The sequence below is a fragment of the Phasianus colchicus genome, chromosome 28, assembly GCF_987193195.1.
Source record: "Phasianus colchicus chromosome 28, bPhaCol1.hap1.1, whole genome shotgun sequence".
Taxonomy (NCBI): domain Eukaryota; kingdom Metazoa; phylum Chordata; class Aves; order Galliformes; family Phasianidae; genus Phasianus; species Phasianus colchicus.
The window spans coordinates 3,886,023-3,898,844 of record NC_143463.1 but is presented as its reverse complement, the minus strand read 5'-3'; the positions used below and the strand labels follow the sequence as shown (position 1 = coordinate 3,898,844).

The following is a 12,822-nucleotide window of genomic DNA, read 5'->3' as shown; positions in this document are numbered from 1 at the left end:
CGCTGTCGCCCAATCAGGGCGGGGCCTAACGGGGTGCGACTCGAGGCCACGCCCCCTCCCCAGCCCAGCATGGCCCTCCTCATCGTGTCCCCCCAAACCACGGACCCCCCCTCCCCAGTCGCCTCTCCCACACAGTGACACACAGACGCTGCGTCCCATGGAGCCCCCGCCTCATTTATTGCCCCCTCCCGGGGGGGTGACACCGACACAGCGGGTGGGCATCGCTGCCCCTACCCCTCCCCGTGTCCCCCTCCTCCCTCTCCCTACACGTGGCTTTCCTGCAGCAGCTGCTCGGTGACCCCGCGGTGCTGGGGGGGGCCTCGCGCCTGCCCTCCCAGCCCCAGCAGCACCGGGGGGGCTTCGGGTTGCAGCCCACCCTGAGGGTCTCTGCAGACCTGCGGAGAGGGAAGGTGTGAGCAGAAGTTGGGAGGGGTGTTTTGGGGGTGTGGTGGTGATGGGGGGGGGGGCGGGTCTGAGGGTGTTACCTTGGTGGGACACCCCCCTGAAGGCACCGTGCCCCCAGCTGGGGACACAGAGGATGTCTGCTTGGTGATGTCCCACCAAAGCACTCCTGGGGGCAGCTGTGCTCGCTTGGTGGGCCCTGCAGGGGGGGAATAGAGGGGTGAGAGGGAGCAGCATTGGGCAGCAGCCCCCCCAACTCTAAATGTACCCCCGGTGCCCGCAGGCTCACCTGCCAGGTAGCTGAGCAGCACCCCTGCCAGCACAGTGGAGAGTGTCCCCAGTGCCCCGTAGTACAGATAGGAGATGGCATAGAAGTCACCCACGATGGGAGGCCTGTGGGGTGTGTGTGAGGGGGGGGGGGGGGAGTTGGTGGTGACGTCACAGCCATCAGAAAGGCAGTGTGACGTCACAGTGGACAAAGGAAAGGGCAGCGTGACGTCACAGCGAGCAAAGACAGCGGTGTGGTGTCCCGGAGGACAAAGACATCACTGTGACAGGTGAATAAGGAAAGCTGTGTGGCATCACTGTGATCAAAGCAGCACTGTGACATCACAGCAGTCAACAGCGGGGTGACATCAGGGCGAATAAGGACAGCGTGGTGACGTCACCGGGAGCTGCCCCCAGCCCACCATACAGGAGCAATGGTTTATCCCATCCCCATCCCTGCTACCCGTCCCCTCTCACCTTGCAGGCTCTGTGCCGGGGTGCCGGGGGGGCAGCGGTCCCAGCAGCACTGTGTGGTTGGTGCTGGCAGTGCGGTTGTAGAGCGGGCAGTGGGCTCCAGAGGCAGGCAGGACACCAGCAACGTCGGCAGGGGCAGGGTAGAGGCTGCCACCCACTGCCACCCACAGCGAGAGCGTGAGGCCGACACCCAGACCCCCGAACGCACCCTGGGCGAGCAGTGGGGTCTGCATGGTGCTGGGACCCCCAGCCCCATACCCCCCCTCCCCGCCCGCCCAGCACTCACAGCTGTGTTGCACGCCGGCACGAACATGCCCAGCACGAAGGCTCCCAGCAGAGGGCCACCGATGACCCCCATGACGGTGAAGGAGCCCTGCAGGGGGACCCTGAGGTGCCTCGAGGGCTCTCCATCCACCACCAGCCATGCGTGATGGGTACGGGTGCAGAGCAGGAGGGGTAGGGAGGATTGGGGGTGGGGGACTCACCTGCAGCACACCACCGCCCAGCAGTGAGGCCAGCACAGCCACCGTGATGCAAGCAGTGCCATAGAACAGTGCTGAGGGGACAGAGGGGTCGGGGGGGAGAAAGGAGGGGGGTTGTGACATGGCACGGCAGTGCTGCACGGCATGGCGCAGTGCGCACAGCGTGGCACAGGGTGGGTTGCACGGAGTGGCGTGGTGCAGCACGTGGTGGCACAGCGTGGCACAGCGTGGCATAGGGCAGGGTGGCATCAGGGCAGTGCAGCAGTCCCGTCCCCACTCACACAGCCCCTTGGAGATCAACATCAGCCTCCTTGGTGACAGTGTGGGCAGCCGGGGCTTTACCAGGTCCTCCACAGTGACGGCTGCCATGGCGTTGATGCTGGTGGAAGCGGTGCTAGGGGAGCACAGCACTCAGCCCTGCACCAAAGTGAGGGTGGGGAGGGCACAGAGCCATCCCCTCCTTGGAGACGTCAGAGTCCCCACGCAGCCTCACCTCAGGGTCCCGCTGTAGGCACAGGCCAGGAACAGTCCAGGTACCCCAGGGGACGTCTGGAAGATGTCGAGGACCAGGTAGGGCATGTACTGGGGGGCACAGCTGTGTTGGGGGGCAGGTGGGACCCCTGTCCCCATCCTTCTCCCTGTTCCTCCTGGCTACTCTCAACTGAGTGCTCAAGAGGACGGATCCGGTGCAGCCGTACCTGGTCAGGGGCTGAGATGTGGCCGGCCAGGAGGGGGTCACAGTCCTTGTAGAGCACAAACATCACAAGGCCACAGGCCACCGCGCTGGAGACGATGCAGAAGAGCCCCACTTGATTGACCAGCAGCGCTCTGCGGGCACAGGGTGCGATCAAAGCACGGCCCCCCCCAGGCTCAGCAGGGCTGCAGGGGTTGGGCAGGGGCCATACAGGGCTGCAGGGGGAATTCAAGGGTGCAGGAGACATGCAGGGTCTGCACAGAGGTGAAGGATGCATGCAGGATGGTGGGGCTGGCTTCCCAAGGTTCCGCGCATCCCACCCCTGCAGTGCAGCCCCTCACCCCCATGTTGGAGGTGTGTGCCCCCTGCTGCCCCCTGCCTCACATCCTCGCCTCCCTCTCGCTCTTGCAGGCCACGTAGCGCTGGACCTGCGCCTGGTTCACGCCGTACATGGAGAGCCAGACCAGCGTGCCGCCCAGCAGGAAGGTCCAGAAGGTGTAACGGCTCCGTGGGTCGAAGTCAAAGCTGGGGGGGGAGAGTGAGCAGGGGCAGCGTGGGCATTGCAGCACCTGGAGGGGTTTGGGGGGGTGGGGGCACACAGGGACTCACTCGCCAAAGTTCACCCTGGAGCCGTTGGTGGCGATGGCCAGTGCCCTGGTGGGGCCACCCACAAGCAGCAGCCCCCGGATGATGATGGCGAGGAACCCAGAGAGCATGACGAAGACCTGGAAGACGTCGGTCCAGATGACAGCCTTCATCCCGCCCTGCGCCAGCGGGAGCACAGTGAGCGCCAGGAAGCCAGCACCCACAGGGCCCCCCCCCCCGGGACCCCCACTGTGCACTCACTATGGTGGTGTAAAAGGTGCAGATGGCTCCAGTGGAGAGCAGGGACGCCCAGATGTCCAAACCGGTCACTGAAGGGGAGATGATGGTGATAAGCGTTGGTGCTCGGGGTAGAGATGAGGGGACAAGGACATGTGGATGCTGTCCCTCATGTCCCCCCCATACCTTGGTTGAGGATCAGAGCAGGAGCATAGATGACGATCCCTGTGTACAGCGTCTGTGGGGATGGGGTGGGGGGTCAGAGCAGCGCCCAGTGCCCGCAGGGGGGGATGTGATGTGCTGGTGCTGCCCCAGCACAACGTGCGGGCGCTGGGAAAACACTCATCTCTCCATTCCAAACAACCATCCTGCAGGGCCGTGTTTGCTTTGGAGTCACGGAAAAAGCACGTGCGTGGGAACAAGGAGGCTCTTAGGGACCGAGCACAGCGGGGACCCCCATCCCCACATCCCCCCCCAGGGACTCACCGTAGCCATCACGTACTGCAGCGTCCCGCAGAGCCGCACGCTCCGTCCGAACCGCCGCTCCAGGTACTGGGGACAGAGAAGGAGCGTGCAGGTTTGGGTGGGAGAATCCTGCAATGCGGGGGGATGCAGTCCCCCGTGCCTACCTCATAGGTGCTGGTGAGCCCCAGGCGGTAGAAGACGGGCAAGAAGAGGTATGCAGTGAGCAGTGTGTTGAGCAGCTGCCCCAGGCACATCCAGAGGAACTTGGAGCCGTAGCGGTACGCCTCAGCCGGCACCCCCAGCACCTGGATGGCTGACATGAAGCTGGCTGACAGCGAGAGCCCCACCGGCACTGCTGCCATGCGCCGGCCGCCCGTGAAGAAGTCTTCTGAGGTCTTCTGGCCTCCCTTGGACAGCCCGTGGAACAGCCCGATGCCCGTGGAGATGAGCAGCATCAGCCCGAACACGCCGTAATCCCAGAGGCTGAAGGTGAGGGGATCCGGTGCCCGGACCTCCAGGCTGCCCGGCGGTGCCTGCATGGTGGTGGTGTGGGGACAGCCCCCCCCCTGGGCACACAAGGACAAGGACCTGAGGGTGGGACGGGGCACGGTGGTCCTGGTGTTTCCAGGGGCAGTGGCACTGCAGCAAGACAGAGCACGGGGTGGTTATCGAGGTGCAAGGTGCAGATGAGTGAGCAGGGAGAGGAGCATCACCGTGTCTCCATCCCTGTGCTCATCCCAGTGGAAGGGTGCAAAGAAGCAGCCCCAGAGAACACCCCAAATACCACAGATGCCCCAAATACCTCCCGGTCTGTGGCAAACAGCACTGCCCAGTCCCACCCCGGAGCGAAGCAGCTGAAGGACACGGCCAGGACACAGTAATCCCCCAAACCCAGCGCAAACACGGAGCGCTGAGCACCACTTATCTCCCGCCGGCGACAAAACAAACCCAAGCGAAACCTTTACCCAGCAAAAGCACCTCCTTTACGAGCTGCTCCCCCAGGGGCTGGCAGGGATCCGGCCACGACCTCGGCGGGCGCAGAGAGCCAGAGGGGCTGGGAGGAGGCAGGGGATGGCATGGGGAGGGCCGCTGAGCTGCGTGGGGCCGCAGCGATAACCCCTTCCCTGCCGCCCACCCGTGCAGCATCCAAGGCCTGAGGGCAAGGATGGGGTTGTGGCTCTTCCCCTCAGGGCGCAGTGACAAGAGGACCAGCCCTGCTTCCCCATTCCCAGGTATAAGAGGTGCTTTGTTCCACCGGGGACACGTTGGTCCCCATGATTGAAAAGTAGGGCTGCAACCCAGGAAGAGCTGCAACTTGGGGACTGTCCCCTGTGCAGAAGGATGTGCTGTGCTGTCCCCACGGGGAGCATCCGTGCGCTCCAGCATGTCGCCTGGTACCTCGTCCCCATGATGTGGCTGCAGTGATGCTGCATCGTGGCCTTGTCCCCATGGAGCAGCACCTCGTCCCTGCCTCTCTGCTGCCTTCGCCTCTTTGAGCAGCAAAAAGGGGGAAAAAGCTGCTACCTCCCCACTCCCCCCCCATACCCACCAGGCCACACAGCGTTGGGATGGGCGCATGGGGCTCCCAAAGGGGGTGGGCAGCTCCAAGAAGTCCTGGGGGGGCTGTGAGCAGCGTGGGGGGGAACGTGGGCTGCATGGGGCAGCATTGGGCTGGGGGCAAGGTGGGACAAGGTGGGACACGGGGCAGTGCCCACCGCTGCTGTAGCCACAGCACTGGCTGGGAGCAGAGCAGGGGGTGCCGTCTACCCCTGGGGTGGCTCCTTAGGGCCCCGTGCCCCCTCCCTTGTCAGGAAGTTCGCTCTGCTCAGAGACGCTGTGGGCAGGAAGGAAGTCACCATGGGGACTTTTTGACGCTCGCAGCCACCTACGCAGCCCAAAAAGTTCAACCCCACCCAGGACAGAACACACAGCACCAGCAAGGCCACCGGGACAGCACAGGTACTGTGGGACATGGGGGGTTTTGTGGGCTCCAGCCGACCTTCCTGCACAGGGATGGAGCCGCGCGCTCTCCAGGTCAGGTGTGATGCAGGGCACAAACTTTGTCCCTGGGCTGGCTGCTGCAGAGCACCCAAAAACAGCGGCGTGCCTCAGTTTCCCCATCTACAAAATGAACACAGGGAAATGGGTGGTGGGTCCGAGCCCCAGAGACACCGTGGGGTTTTACTCCACGGAAAAGAGGCTCCCATTTCCTGCGGGTCTCAGAGCATGGGGCACTGTGCTTGGGGACCACACCAGGGGGGTACACAGGGAGCACACTGAGCACTGCTGTCCTTGCAGCGCCCGCCATGGCCCCGCTGGGTGAGGAGACGCCGCTGATCAGCGAGCGTTCCTGCAGCCTGTCCTCCTCGGAGCCTGGCACACTGCAGGTGTACCTCTACCACCGGGCACCCCATGCCCCCCCCGACTCCACCGCCATCCTCACCTTCACCTTCGGCGAGTACACGGCCGAGGAGCTGTGTGTGCACGCTGCCAAGGCCTGCGGTGAGCACCATCCCCCAGCTGTGCACCCATCCTGCGTGGTCACAGCCACGAGGATGATGTTGTCCCTCTGCCACCAGGCGTGCTGCCCATCTGCCATCCCCTCTTCGCTTTGGCCACGGAGGATCTCAGCTGCTGGTACCCTCCCAACCACCTCTTCATAGTGGAGGATGCCCGCAGCCAGGTGGTGGTGTATAGGATCAGGTGGGGACTCTCTGATGGCTGATAGGGGTTGTGCTGCACAGGACGCAGCGCTGAGTCCAGCCAACCCTGCCCCAACAGGTTCTTCTTCCCCAACTGGTGTGGGCTGGGCCAGGCGCATCGCTTCCAGCTGCCCAGCGACCGCCCCAGCCCCGTGCTGGACTACCCTGTCATTGATTACCTGTTTGCCCAGGTGAGCCGTGCATCCCTGCCCCAGGGGTGTGCCAGACATGGGCACGGAGCCGGGGGGGGGGTGGCACAATGGGGTAGGGGGGGTGAACTGCTCCTCCCTCAGCCTCACGCGTAGAGCCGGACTCTAGGGGCGCACGGCTGGTGCACAACCAGGGCTTGCAGTGAGCAGGGGGTCTTTGCCCCCACCCCAAGCTGTGTCTCCATCCCCAGTCTCGCAGTGACTTCATTGCGGGGCGCATGGAGCTGGCACTGAGCCTGGCAGGGCAGGAGGAGTGCCTGAGCCTGGCGGTGCTGGACATGCTGCGCATCGCCAAGGAGAAGTGGCAGAGCCCCGAGCAGGTCTTCAGCTGCGTCAGGTGAGCGGGGAGCTGAACTGGGGGACGGGGGGCACCTACCCCAATCCTGCCTCATCTCCTGCCCTCCCTCCACAGCTACAAGTCCTGCATCCCGGAGCCTCTGCGGTATCAGATCCAACAGCACAGCTTCCTCACCCGCAAGCGCATCCGCCGGCGCGTCGCGCAGTCCCTGCGCAGGATGGGGGGCTGCAGGGCGGATGGGCGCTGCCTGAAGCTCAAATACCTGCTGGACTTGGAACGGCTGCGGTGTTGCTGGGCTGAGGAGAGCTTCCGTGCCCGCGGCCCCGACGCCGACATCACCATCCACGTGTCTGCAGACAGCGGGGTCTCCTGGAGCTGCGGCGGATCTGAGGTACGGAAACCCCAACCAGAGGGTGAGGATGGGGTGGTCCAGACATAGTGCAGGTTGGGGTGGGGGTCTGAGTGTGGATGGGTGGGGGGACATGCATAGGGCAGCCTTTGGTGTCCCTGCAGAGCCGCCAGCACTTCTGTGACTTCCCCGACATCGCCGACGTCAGCATCAAGCAGGCGAGCCGTGATGGTGGCCCGGTGGAGAACCGCATCGTCACCCTCACCAAGACAGACAACAGGGTGCTGGTGAGCTGGGGGGGGGGGTTGGGAAGTCGAGGGGGGTCATAGCATGCTGGGGGCTCACCCTGCTCTCACCCAGGAGGTGGAGTTCCCCACGCTGCGGGAAGCGCTCTCCTTCGTGGCCCTGGTGGATGGCTACTACCGCCTGACTGCAGATGCCCACCACTACTTCTGCAAGGAGGTGGCCCCCCCCCGGCTGCTTGAGGACATGGAGAACCAATGCCACGGGCCCATCAGGTGTGTGCCCCATCCCCCCAGGCTATGGGCTCGAAGCGGAAGGGAATTATTGAGAGGGGATCCCCATCCGCTCACCCAAGGGGGGACGCTGTAGTGCCCACCGTGTTTGGGGAGCACTGGGATGCACAGTGGGGTGTCCCTGGGTTATCCCCCTTCCCACACCCAGCTGTGCTGTTGCAGCTCTGAGTTTGCCGTGCGTAAGCTGAAGGCGGCGGGGGCTCAGCCAGGGCTGTTTGTGCTGCGCCGCAGCCCCCAGGACTTCGACAGCTTTCTGCTGACCGTGTGCACCGAGGTGGGGCACAGTGCCACACAGACCCCCCCCCACGTCCTGTCCATGTGGCACAGAACCCAGCACTGAAGGGACAGTGCCATGGTGCAGCCCACCACCCCACGGTGCTGAGCTCACTCTCTCCAAACAGACACGCTCCGGACAGGACTTCAAACGCTGTCTGATCCGCAGGGATGAGGATGGCAGCTTTTGGTTGACAGGGCTGGCACGGCGCTTCTGCAGCCTGCAGGAGCTGCTGGGCACCTATGGGCGCTGCGGGCTGCAGGCTGAGGGTGCTCACCTGCGTCTGGACACGTGCTGCCCACCTCTGCCCCGAGGTGACACTGCTATAGGGGGGATGAGGGCAGGGATTTGTTGGGGGGTGGGGAGGGGAGAAGGCTGTGAAATGAGGTGTGTTGTTGTAAAACGCACTGTGTGATGTCACAGTGCAGGCATTGTGATGTCAAAGCACAGGCATTGTGACATCACAGTGCCGCGTTGTGACGTCATAGTGCGAGCAGTGTGACGTCATAGTGCGCATATTATGACGTCACGGCCACCCCTTGCACCCCCCCCCCCCCTCCTCCTCCAGAGAAATCCAACCTGCTGATCGTGCGCAGCGGCTGCCCACGGCCCCCCAACTCCCCCCCCGCCCCACGCCGCAGCCCCAGCCAGATGACATTCCACAAGATCAACCCTGAGAGCCTCACACGGGTACAGCAGGATGAGGTGGGGGGGGGGCTGAAGGCTAGGGGGGACCCTCCGCACCCAATATCCCATCCCATGGCAGGGCGAGAGCCTGGGGCAGGGTTCCTTCACCCACATCTACAAGGGCATCAAGCGGGACCAGAAGGATGACGAGTTCTACCAGACCCCCGTGGTGCTCAAGGTGATGGACAGCAGCCACCGCAACTGCTCTGAGGTGAGCTGGGGGGACCCCTCAGCACCAACCCGCCTGCATCCTGCCACCCCCTGACCCATCTCCTCCTCAGTCCTTCCTGGAGGCCGCCAGCATCATGAGCCAGCTGTCCCACAAGCATCTGGTGCTGCTGCACGGCGTCAGCCTCGGCAAGGACAGTGAGTGTCCCTTGTCCCCGGCCCCCGTGCCCTGCTGCCACCCGCTGTGTGCACGCGTGGGACCCGCCTGCTCCCCCCTCCCGCAGGCATCATGGTGCAGGAATACATCAGGCACGGGCCCCTGGACCTCTACCTGAAAAAGAACCACAGCGAGGGCAAGGTGACGACCAGCTGGAAGCTGCAGGTGGCCAAGCAGCTGGCATATGCACTCAACTACTTGGTAAGAGGATGGCCAGAGTCCCCCCTGCCCTATGATGTGCCCCCACTCCCATGCAGCTCTATCCCCACAGTTTCTTGTATTTCCATAGCCCCCAACCACCCATGTCCCACGCACCCCTGTCCCACCCATCCCTGCCCCACATCTCCAAGCACTGCTGTCCTTTTGCTCCCACTGATCCCCCACACCCCACTCCCATGGCCCCCCAGCCCCATAGCAGGGATGAGCACCAGGGCTCCACCCAGCCAGTGCCACGCTCAGGGTTCCTGTCCCCTCCCAGGAGGACAAGAAAATCACCCATGGCAACGTTTCTGCTAAGAAGGTGTTGCTGACCCGGGAGGGGGACGCGGCCAGCGGCAGCCCCCCCTTCATCAAGCTCAACGACCCTGGAGTCAGCATCACCGTCCTGGCCAAGGAGTGTAAGTGCTGCGTGGGCCCTGGGGAGCTGTGTGCCCCCCCCTTGGTGGTGCTGAGCAGGGCCATCCTTTCTCTCCAGTGCTGGTGGAGCGCATCCCTTGGGTGGCCCCCGAGTGCCTGAGCGACCCCCAGAGCCTGGCGCTGCCAGCCGACAAGTGGAGCTTTGGGGCGACCCTGTGGGAGATCTTCAGTGGGGGCAACATGCCTGTCAGCCTGCTGGAGCCGCAGAAGGTGGGGCTGCCCCTTCCCCCACATCACCCTGCCCCTGTGAGCCCACCCTGATGTGACCCCATTCCACTGTGACTCCATCCCACGGCACCCACTGTGCTCAGCTGCCTGCTGCCAGACCTGCTGCAGGGCTCTGGTGGCCCCAGAATGCAGTGACACTGCACAAGGGGTGGGGATGGGGGTGGGATGGGATGGAATGGGGATGGAGATGGGGATGGGGATGAGGTGGTGATGGGATGGAATGGGCTGGGATGGAATGGGCTGGGATGGAATGGGATGGGATGGAATGGGATGGGATGGAATGGGATGGGGTTGGGGATGGGATGGGATGGGGATGGGGATGGGGATGGGGTTGAGGTGGTGATGGGATAGAATGGAATGGGATTGGATGGGATGGGACAGGGATGGGGATGGGGATGATGTGATGATGGAATGGGATAGGATGGGATGGGATGGGGTTGGGGATGGGATGGGGTTGGGGATGGGAATGGGATGGGATGGGATGGGATGGGATGGGACGAGGATGGGGATGAGGATGATGGAATGGGATGGGATGGGATGGGATGGGATGGGATGGGATGGGATGGGATGGGATGGGATGGGATGGGACAAGGATGGGATGGGACAAGGATGGGGATGAGGATGATGGAATGGGATGGGATGGGATGGGGATGTGTGCCCACAGCCAGGTGGTGGCAGGGACAGGCAGACCCCACACTGTTCCCATCCCATCCTCGAGTGATGCCCGGCGCTGGCACAGCTCTGGGCCACGTTCTCCTTCCTCCTCCCCTCCCAGAAGCTGCAGTTCTACGAGAGCCGCCTGCAGCTGCCCGCCCCGCGCTGGAGCGAGCTGGCTGCGCTCATCGCGCAGTGCATGCACTACGCGCCCAGCAGGCGGCCCTGCTTCCGTGCCATCATCCGCGACATCAACAGCCTCATTTCCTCCGGTGGGCGCTGCGGGTGTGGGGACGGGCACGGGGATGGGCAGCGGACCCCCACCTCACCACCTGTCCCCCACCTCCAGACTACGAGCTGCTGTCAGAGCTGTCACCCACCGACGTGACGCTGCGGGAGAGCTTCTGGGGCTACGAACACGTGGCAGCGGGGCACAGCCCCGCGCTGTTCGAGGAGCGGCACCTCAAGTACATCTCGCTGCTGGGCAAGGTGAGGCCCTCTTAGTGATGCCCTTTTTGTGGGGTACCCACGGCCTCATCCACACCTTGCTGTCTCAGGGGTGGCAAAATGCTGGGGGGGTCCGGGGAGCTGAGCGCCCACCCAGCTCTGCCTCCCCAGGGCAATTTTGGCAGCGTGGAGCTGTGCCGCTACGACCCGCTGGGTGACAGCACGGGTGAGCTGGTGGCGGTGAAGAAGCTGCAGCAAGACTCGGCCAAAGAGCTGCAGGATTTTGAGAGGGAGATTGAAATCCTGCACTCGCTGCAGCACGACTTCATCGTCAAGTACCGGGGCGTTTGCTACAGCCGTGGTGAGTGCAAAGCGGATCAGCCCGCGGGGTGGGTTGGCAGGGAGGGGGCTGCACGCATCCCGCTGCATCAACCTGCGCACTGCCTGCTCTCTGCCGGTGACACGTGCGTGCTGCAGGGCGCCGGGGGCTGCGGTTGGTGATGGAGTACCTGCCTGACGGCTGCCTGCGGGACTACCTGCAGAAGAACCAGCACCGCCTGGAGCACCGCACGCTGCTGCTCTACGCCTGGCAGATCTGCAAGGTGGGACCGAGGGGATCCCATTCTCCCACGGAAGGGTTGAGGTGGGGATGCAGTGATGGCACCGTGCCCCGTTCCAAGCAGGGCATGGAGTACCTGGGGGCCCAGCGCTGCGTGCACCGCGACCTGGCCAGCAGGAACATCCTGGTGGAGAGTGAGACCCATGTGAAAATCGGTGACTTCGGGCTGGCCAAGCTGCTGCCACAGGACAAGGACTACTACGTGGTGCAGGAGCCTGGGCAGAGCCCTGTGTTCTGGTGAGGTCCCACAGTGCTGGGTTGGGGGGCACGGTGGGACCCAGTGCTCAGAGCTCCCACCTCCAGGTACGCACCCGAGTCGCTGGCTGACAACGTCTTCTCCCGAGCATCCGACGTGTGGAGCTTTGGGGTGCTGCTCTACGAGCTTTTTACCTACAGCAATAAGAGCAGGAGCCCCTCGGAGGTGAGGCCCCCACACCCCACCGTGCCCCCCCTGTACCACCGCACCCTGTGCTCACCGCAATCCCGCAGGAGTTCCTCCGCATGATGGGCCCTGAGAAACCAGCACAGATCATCTGCCATTTGCTGGAGCTGCTGAAGGATTCCCGGCGGCTCCCGGTGCCCCCAGGCTGCCCCATGGAGGTGAGATCCTCCCCTTCACCACAGCAGGGTCCCAGCCCTCCCCATGCCCCCAATGGCCCCATTCTATCCACAGGTGTATGCGGCGATGCTGAGCTGCTGGGCATTCGCCCCCAGTGCCAGACCCACCTTCAGCGAGCTGGCAGCCAAAGTCGAGGCACTGAGGGATGGCCGTGGCACCACGCGTGGGTAGGGGGTGCCTGGACCCCCCCCTGCAGCCCCCAGACCCTCCAGCATGAGGGCATGACAGACAGACTGACGGACACAGCAATGCTTCAGTGCGTTTTAACCGCCGTGGTTGTGCTGCTGTGACTCCCCTCTCATTCTCCTCTCTTTTGTAACCACGTTTGACCGATTTCAAGTAAATGGTGGTGGAATTTGGCAACTGGAGTGAAGTGAGGGGAATCCATGGTGGGGGGGTTGGGCATGAGGAGAGCAGTTGTGTAGCAGTGTCGTCCCAGAGGAAACACAGCAGTGAGCTCAGCCCTCCTATGAGCCACTGGAGACCCCTGGGGAGGGCAGCCTGGGGGCAGCAGGGGTTGGGGAGGGCCTGGGGGGTCCCATCTAGTGCTTGTGTGGTTGAGGATGGAGAGGG

At 63.9% G+C, this 12,822-nt stretch overlaps 2 protein-coding genes and 1 long non-coding RNA gene across 5 annotated transcripts; 2 read left to right on the top strand and 1 right to left on the bottom strand.

The window, feature by feature from the left end:
- Nucleotides 1–171: 171 nt before the first annotated feature.
- On the bottom strand, nt 172–4,757 carry SLC5A5 (solute carrier family 5 member 5). Of its 2 annotated transcripts, XM_090126314.1 has the most exons (15): nt 3,771–4,757; nt 3,628–3,693; nt 3,328–3,379; nt 3,166–3,233; nt 2,929–3,083; nt 2,704–2,844; nt 2,324–2,453; nt 2,119–2,207; nt 1,907–2,019; nt 1,629–1,699; nt 1,430–1,516; nt 1,147–1,352; nt 692–795; nt 486–601; nt 172–395 (listed from the first exon to the last, which is right to left on the bottom strand). In XM_090126314.1, exons 1-15 carry the CDS (start codon nt 4,143–4,145, stop codon nt 264–266), a joined length of 1,905 nt encoding a protein of 634 aa, XP_089982440.1. In that variant the 5' UTR covers nt 4,146–4,757; the 3' UTR covers nt 172–263. The 2 variants fall into 2 exon arrangements, with proteins under 2 accessions (XP_089982440.1, XP_089982439.1); XM_090126313.1 differs by having other exon boundaries at nt 1,629–2,019.
- On the top strand, nt 3,605–4,875 carry LOC149914729 (uncharacterized). 2 transcript variants are annotated; one of them, XR_016460341.1, is made up of 4 exons: nt 3,605–3,690; nt 3,778–3,884; nt 4,023–4,095; nt 4,797–4,875. It is a non-coding gene; the product is annotated as an uncharacterized LOC149914729 (long non-coding RNA). The 2 variants fall into 2 exon arrangements; XR_016460340.1 differs by having other exon boundaries at nt 4,750–4,820.
- A 558-nt stretch (nt 4,876–5,433) lies between these two features.
- JAK3 (Janus kinase 3) lies at nt 5,434–12,612 on the top strand. The gene is made up of 24 exons (XM_031604101.2): nt 5,434–5,565; nt 5,905–6,108; nt 6,186–6,309; nt 6,388–6,499; nt 6,709–6,854; nt 6,930–7,206; nt 7,329–7,451; nt 7,525–7,682; nt 7,863–7,974; nt 8,102–8,288; nt 8,543–8,664; nt 8,741–8,872; nt 8,943–9,027; nt 9,114–9,247; nt 9,525–9,663; nt 9,741–9,892; nt 10,686–10,836; nt 10,914–11,053; nt 11,183–11,372; nt 11,489–11,613; nt 11,695–11,867; nt 11,934–12,051; nt 12,120–12,230; nt 12,304–12,612. The coding sequence occupies exons 2-24, from the start codon at nt 5,913–5,915 to the stop codon at nt 12,418–12,420; spliced, it is 3,324 nt and encodes a 1,107-aa protein (XP_031459961.2). The 5' UTR covers nt 5,434–5,565; nt 5,905–5,912; the 3' UTR covers nt 12,421–12,612.
- Nucleotides 12,613–12,822: the final 210 nt, after the last annotated feature.

Coding starts and splice junctions, on each gene's coding strand:
- SLC5A5 (XM_090126313.1), bottom strand. CDS start 4,145: ATGCAGGCACCGCCGGGCAGCCTGGAGGTCCGGGCACCGGATCCCCTC. Junction 2,845..2,928: donor TCCAGGGTGAACTTTGGCGA/GTGAGTCCCTGT, acceptor CTCCCCCCCCAG/CTTTGACTTCGACCCACGGA. Junction 1,353..1,429: donor TGCCGGCGTGCAACACAGCT/GTGAGTGCTGGG, acceptor CTGCTCGCCCAG/GGTGCGTTCGGGGGTCTGGG.
- JAK3 (XM_031604101.2), top strand. CDS start 5,913: ATGGCCCCGCTGGGTGAGGAGACGCCGCTGATCAGCGAGCGTTCCTGC. Junction 7,207..7,328: donor GGAGCTGCGGCGGATCTGAG/GTACGGAAACCC, acceptor GTGTCCCTGCAG/AGCCGCCAGCACTTCTGTGA. Junction 9,664..9,740: donor CACCGTCCTGGCCAAGGAGT/GTAAGTGCTGCG, acceptor CTTTCTCTCCAG/TGCTGGTGGAGCGCATCCCT.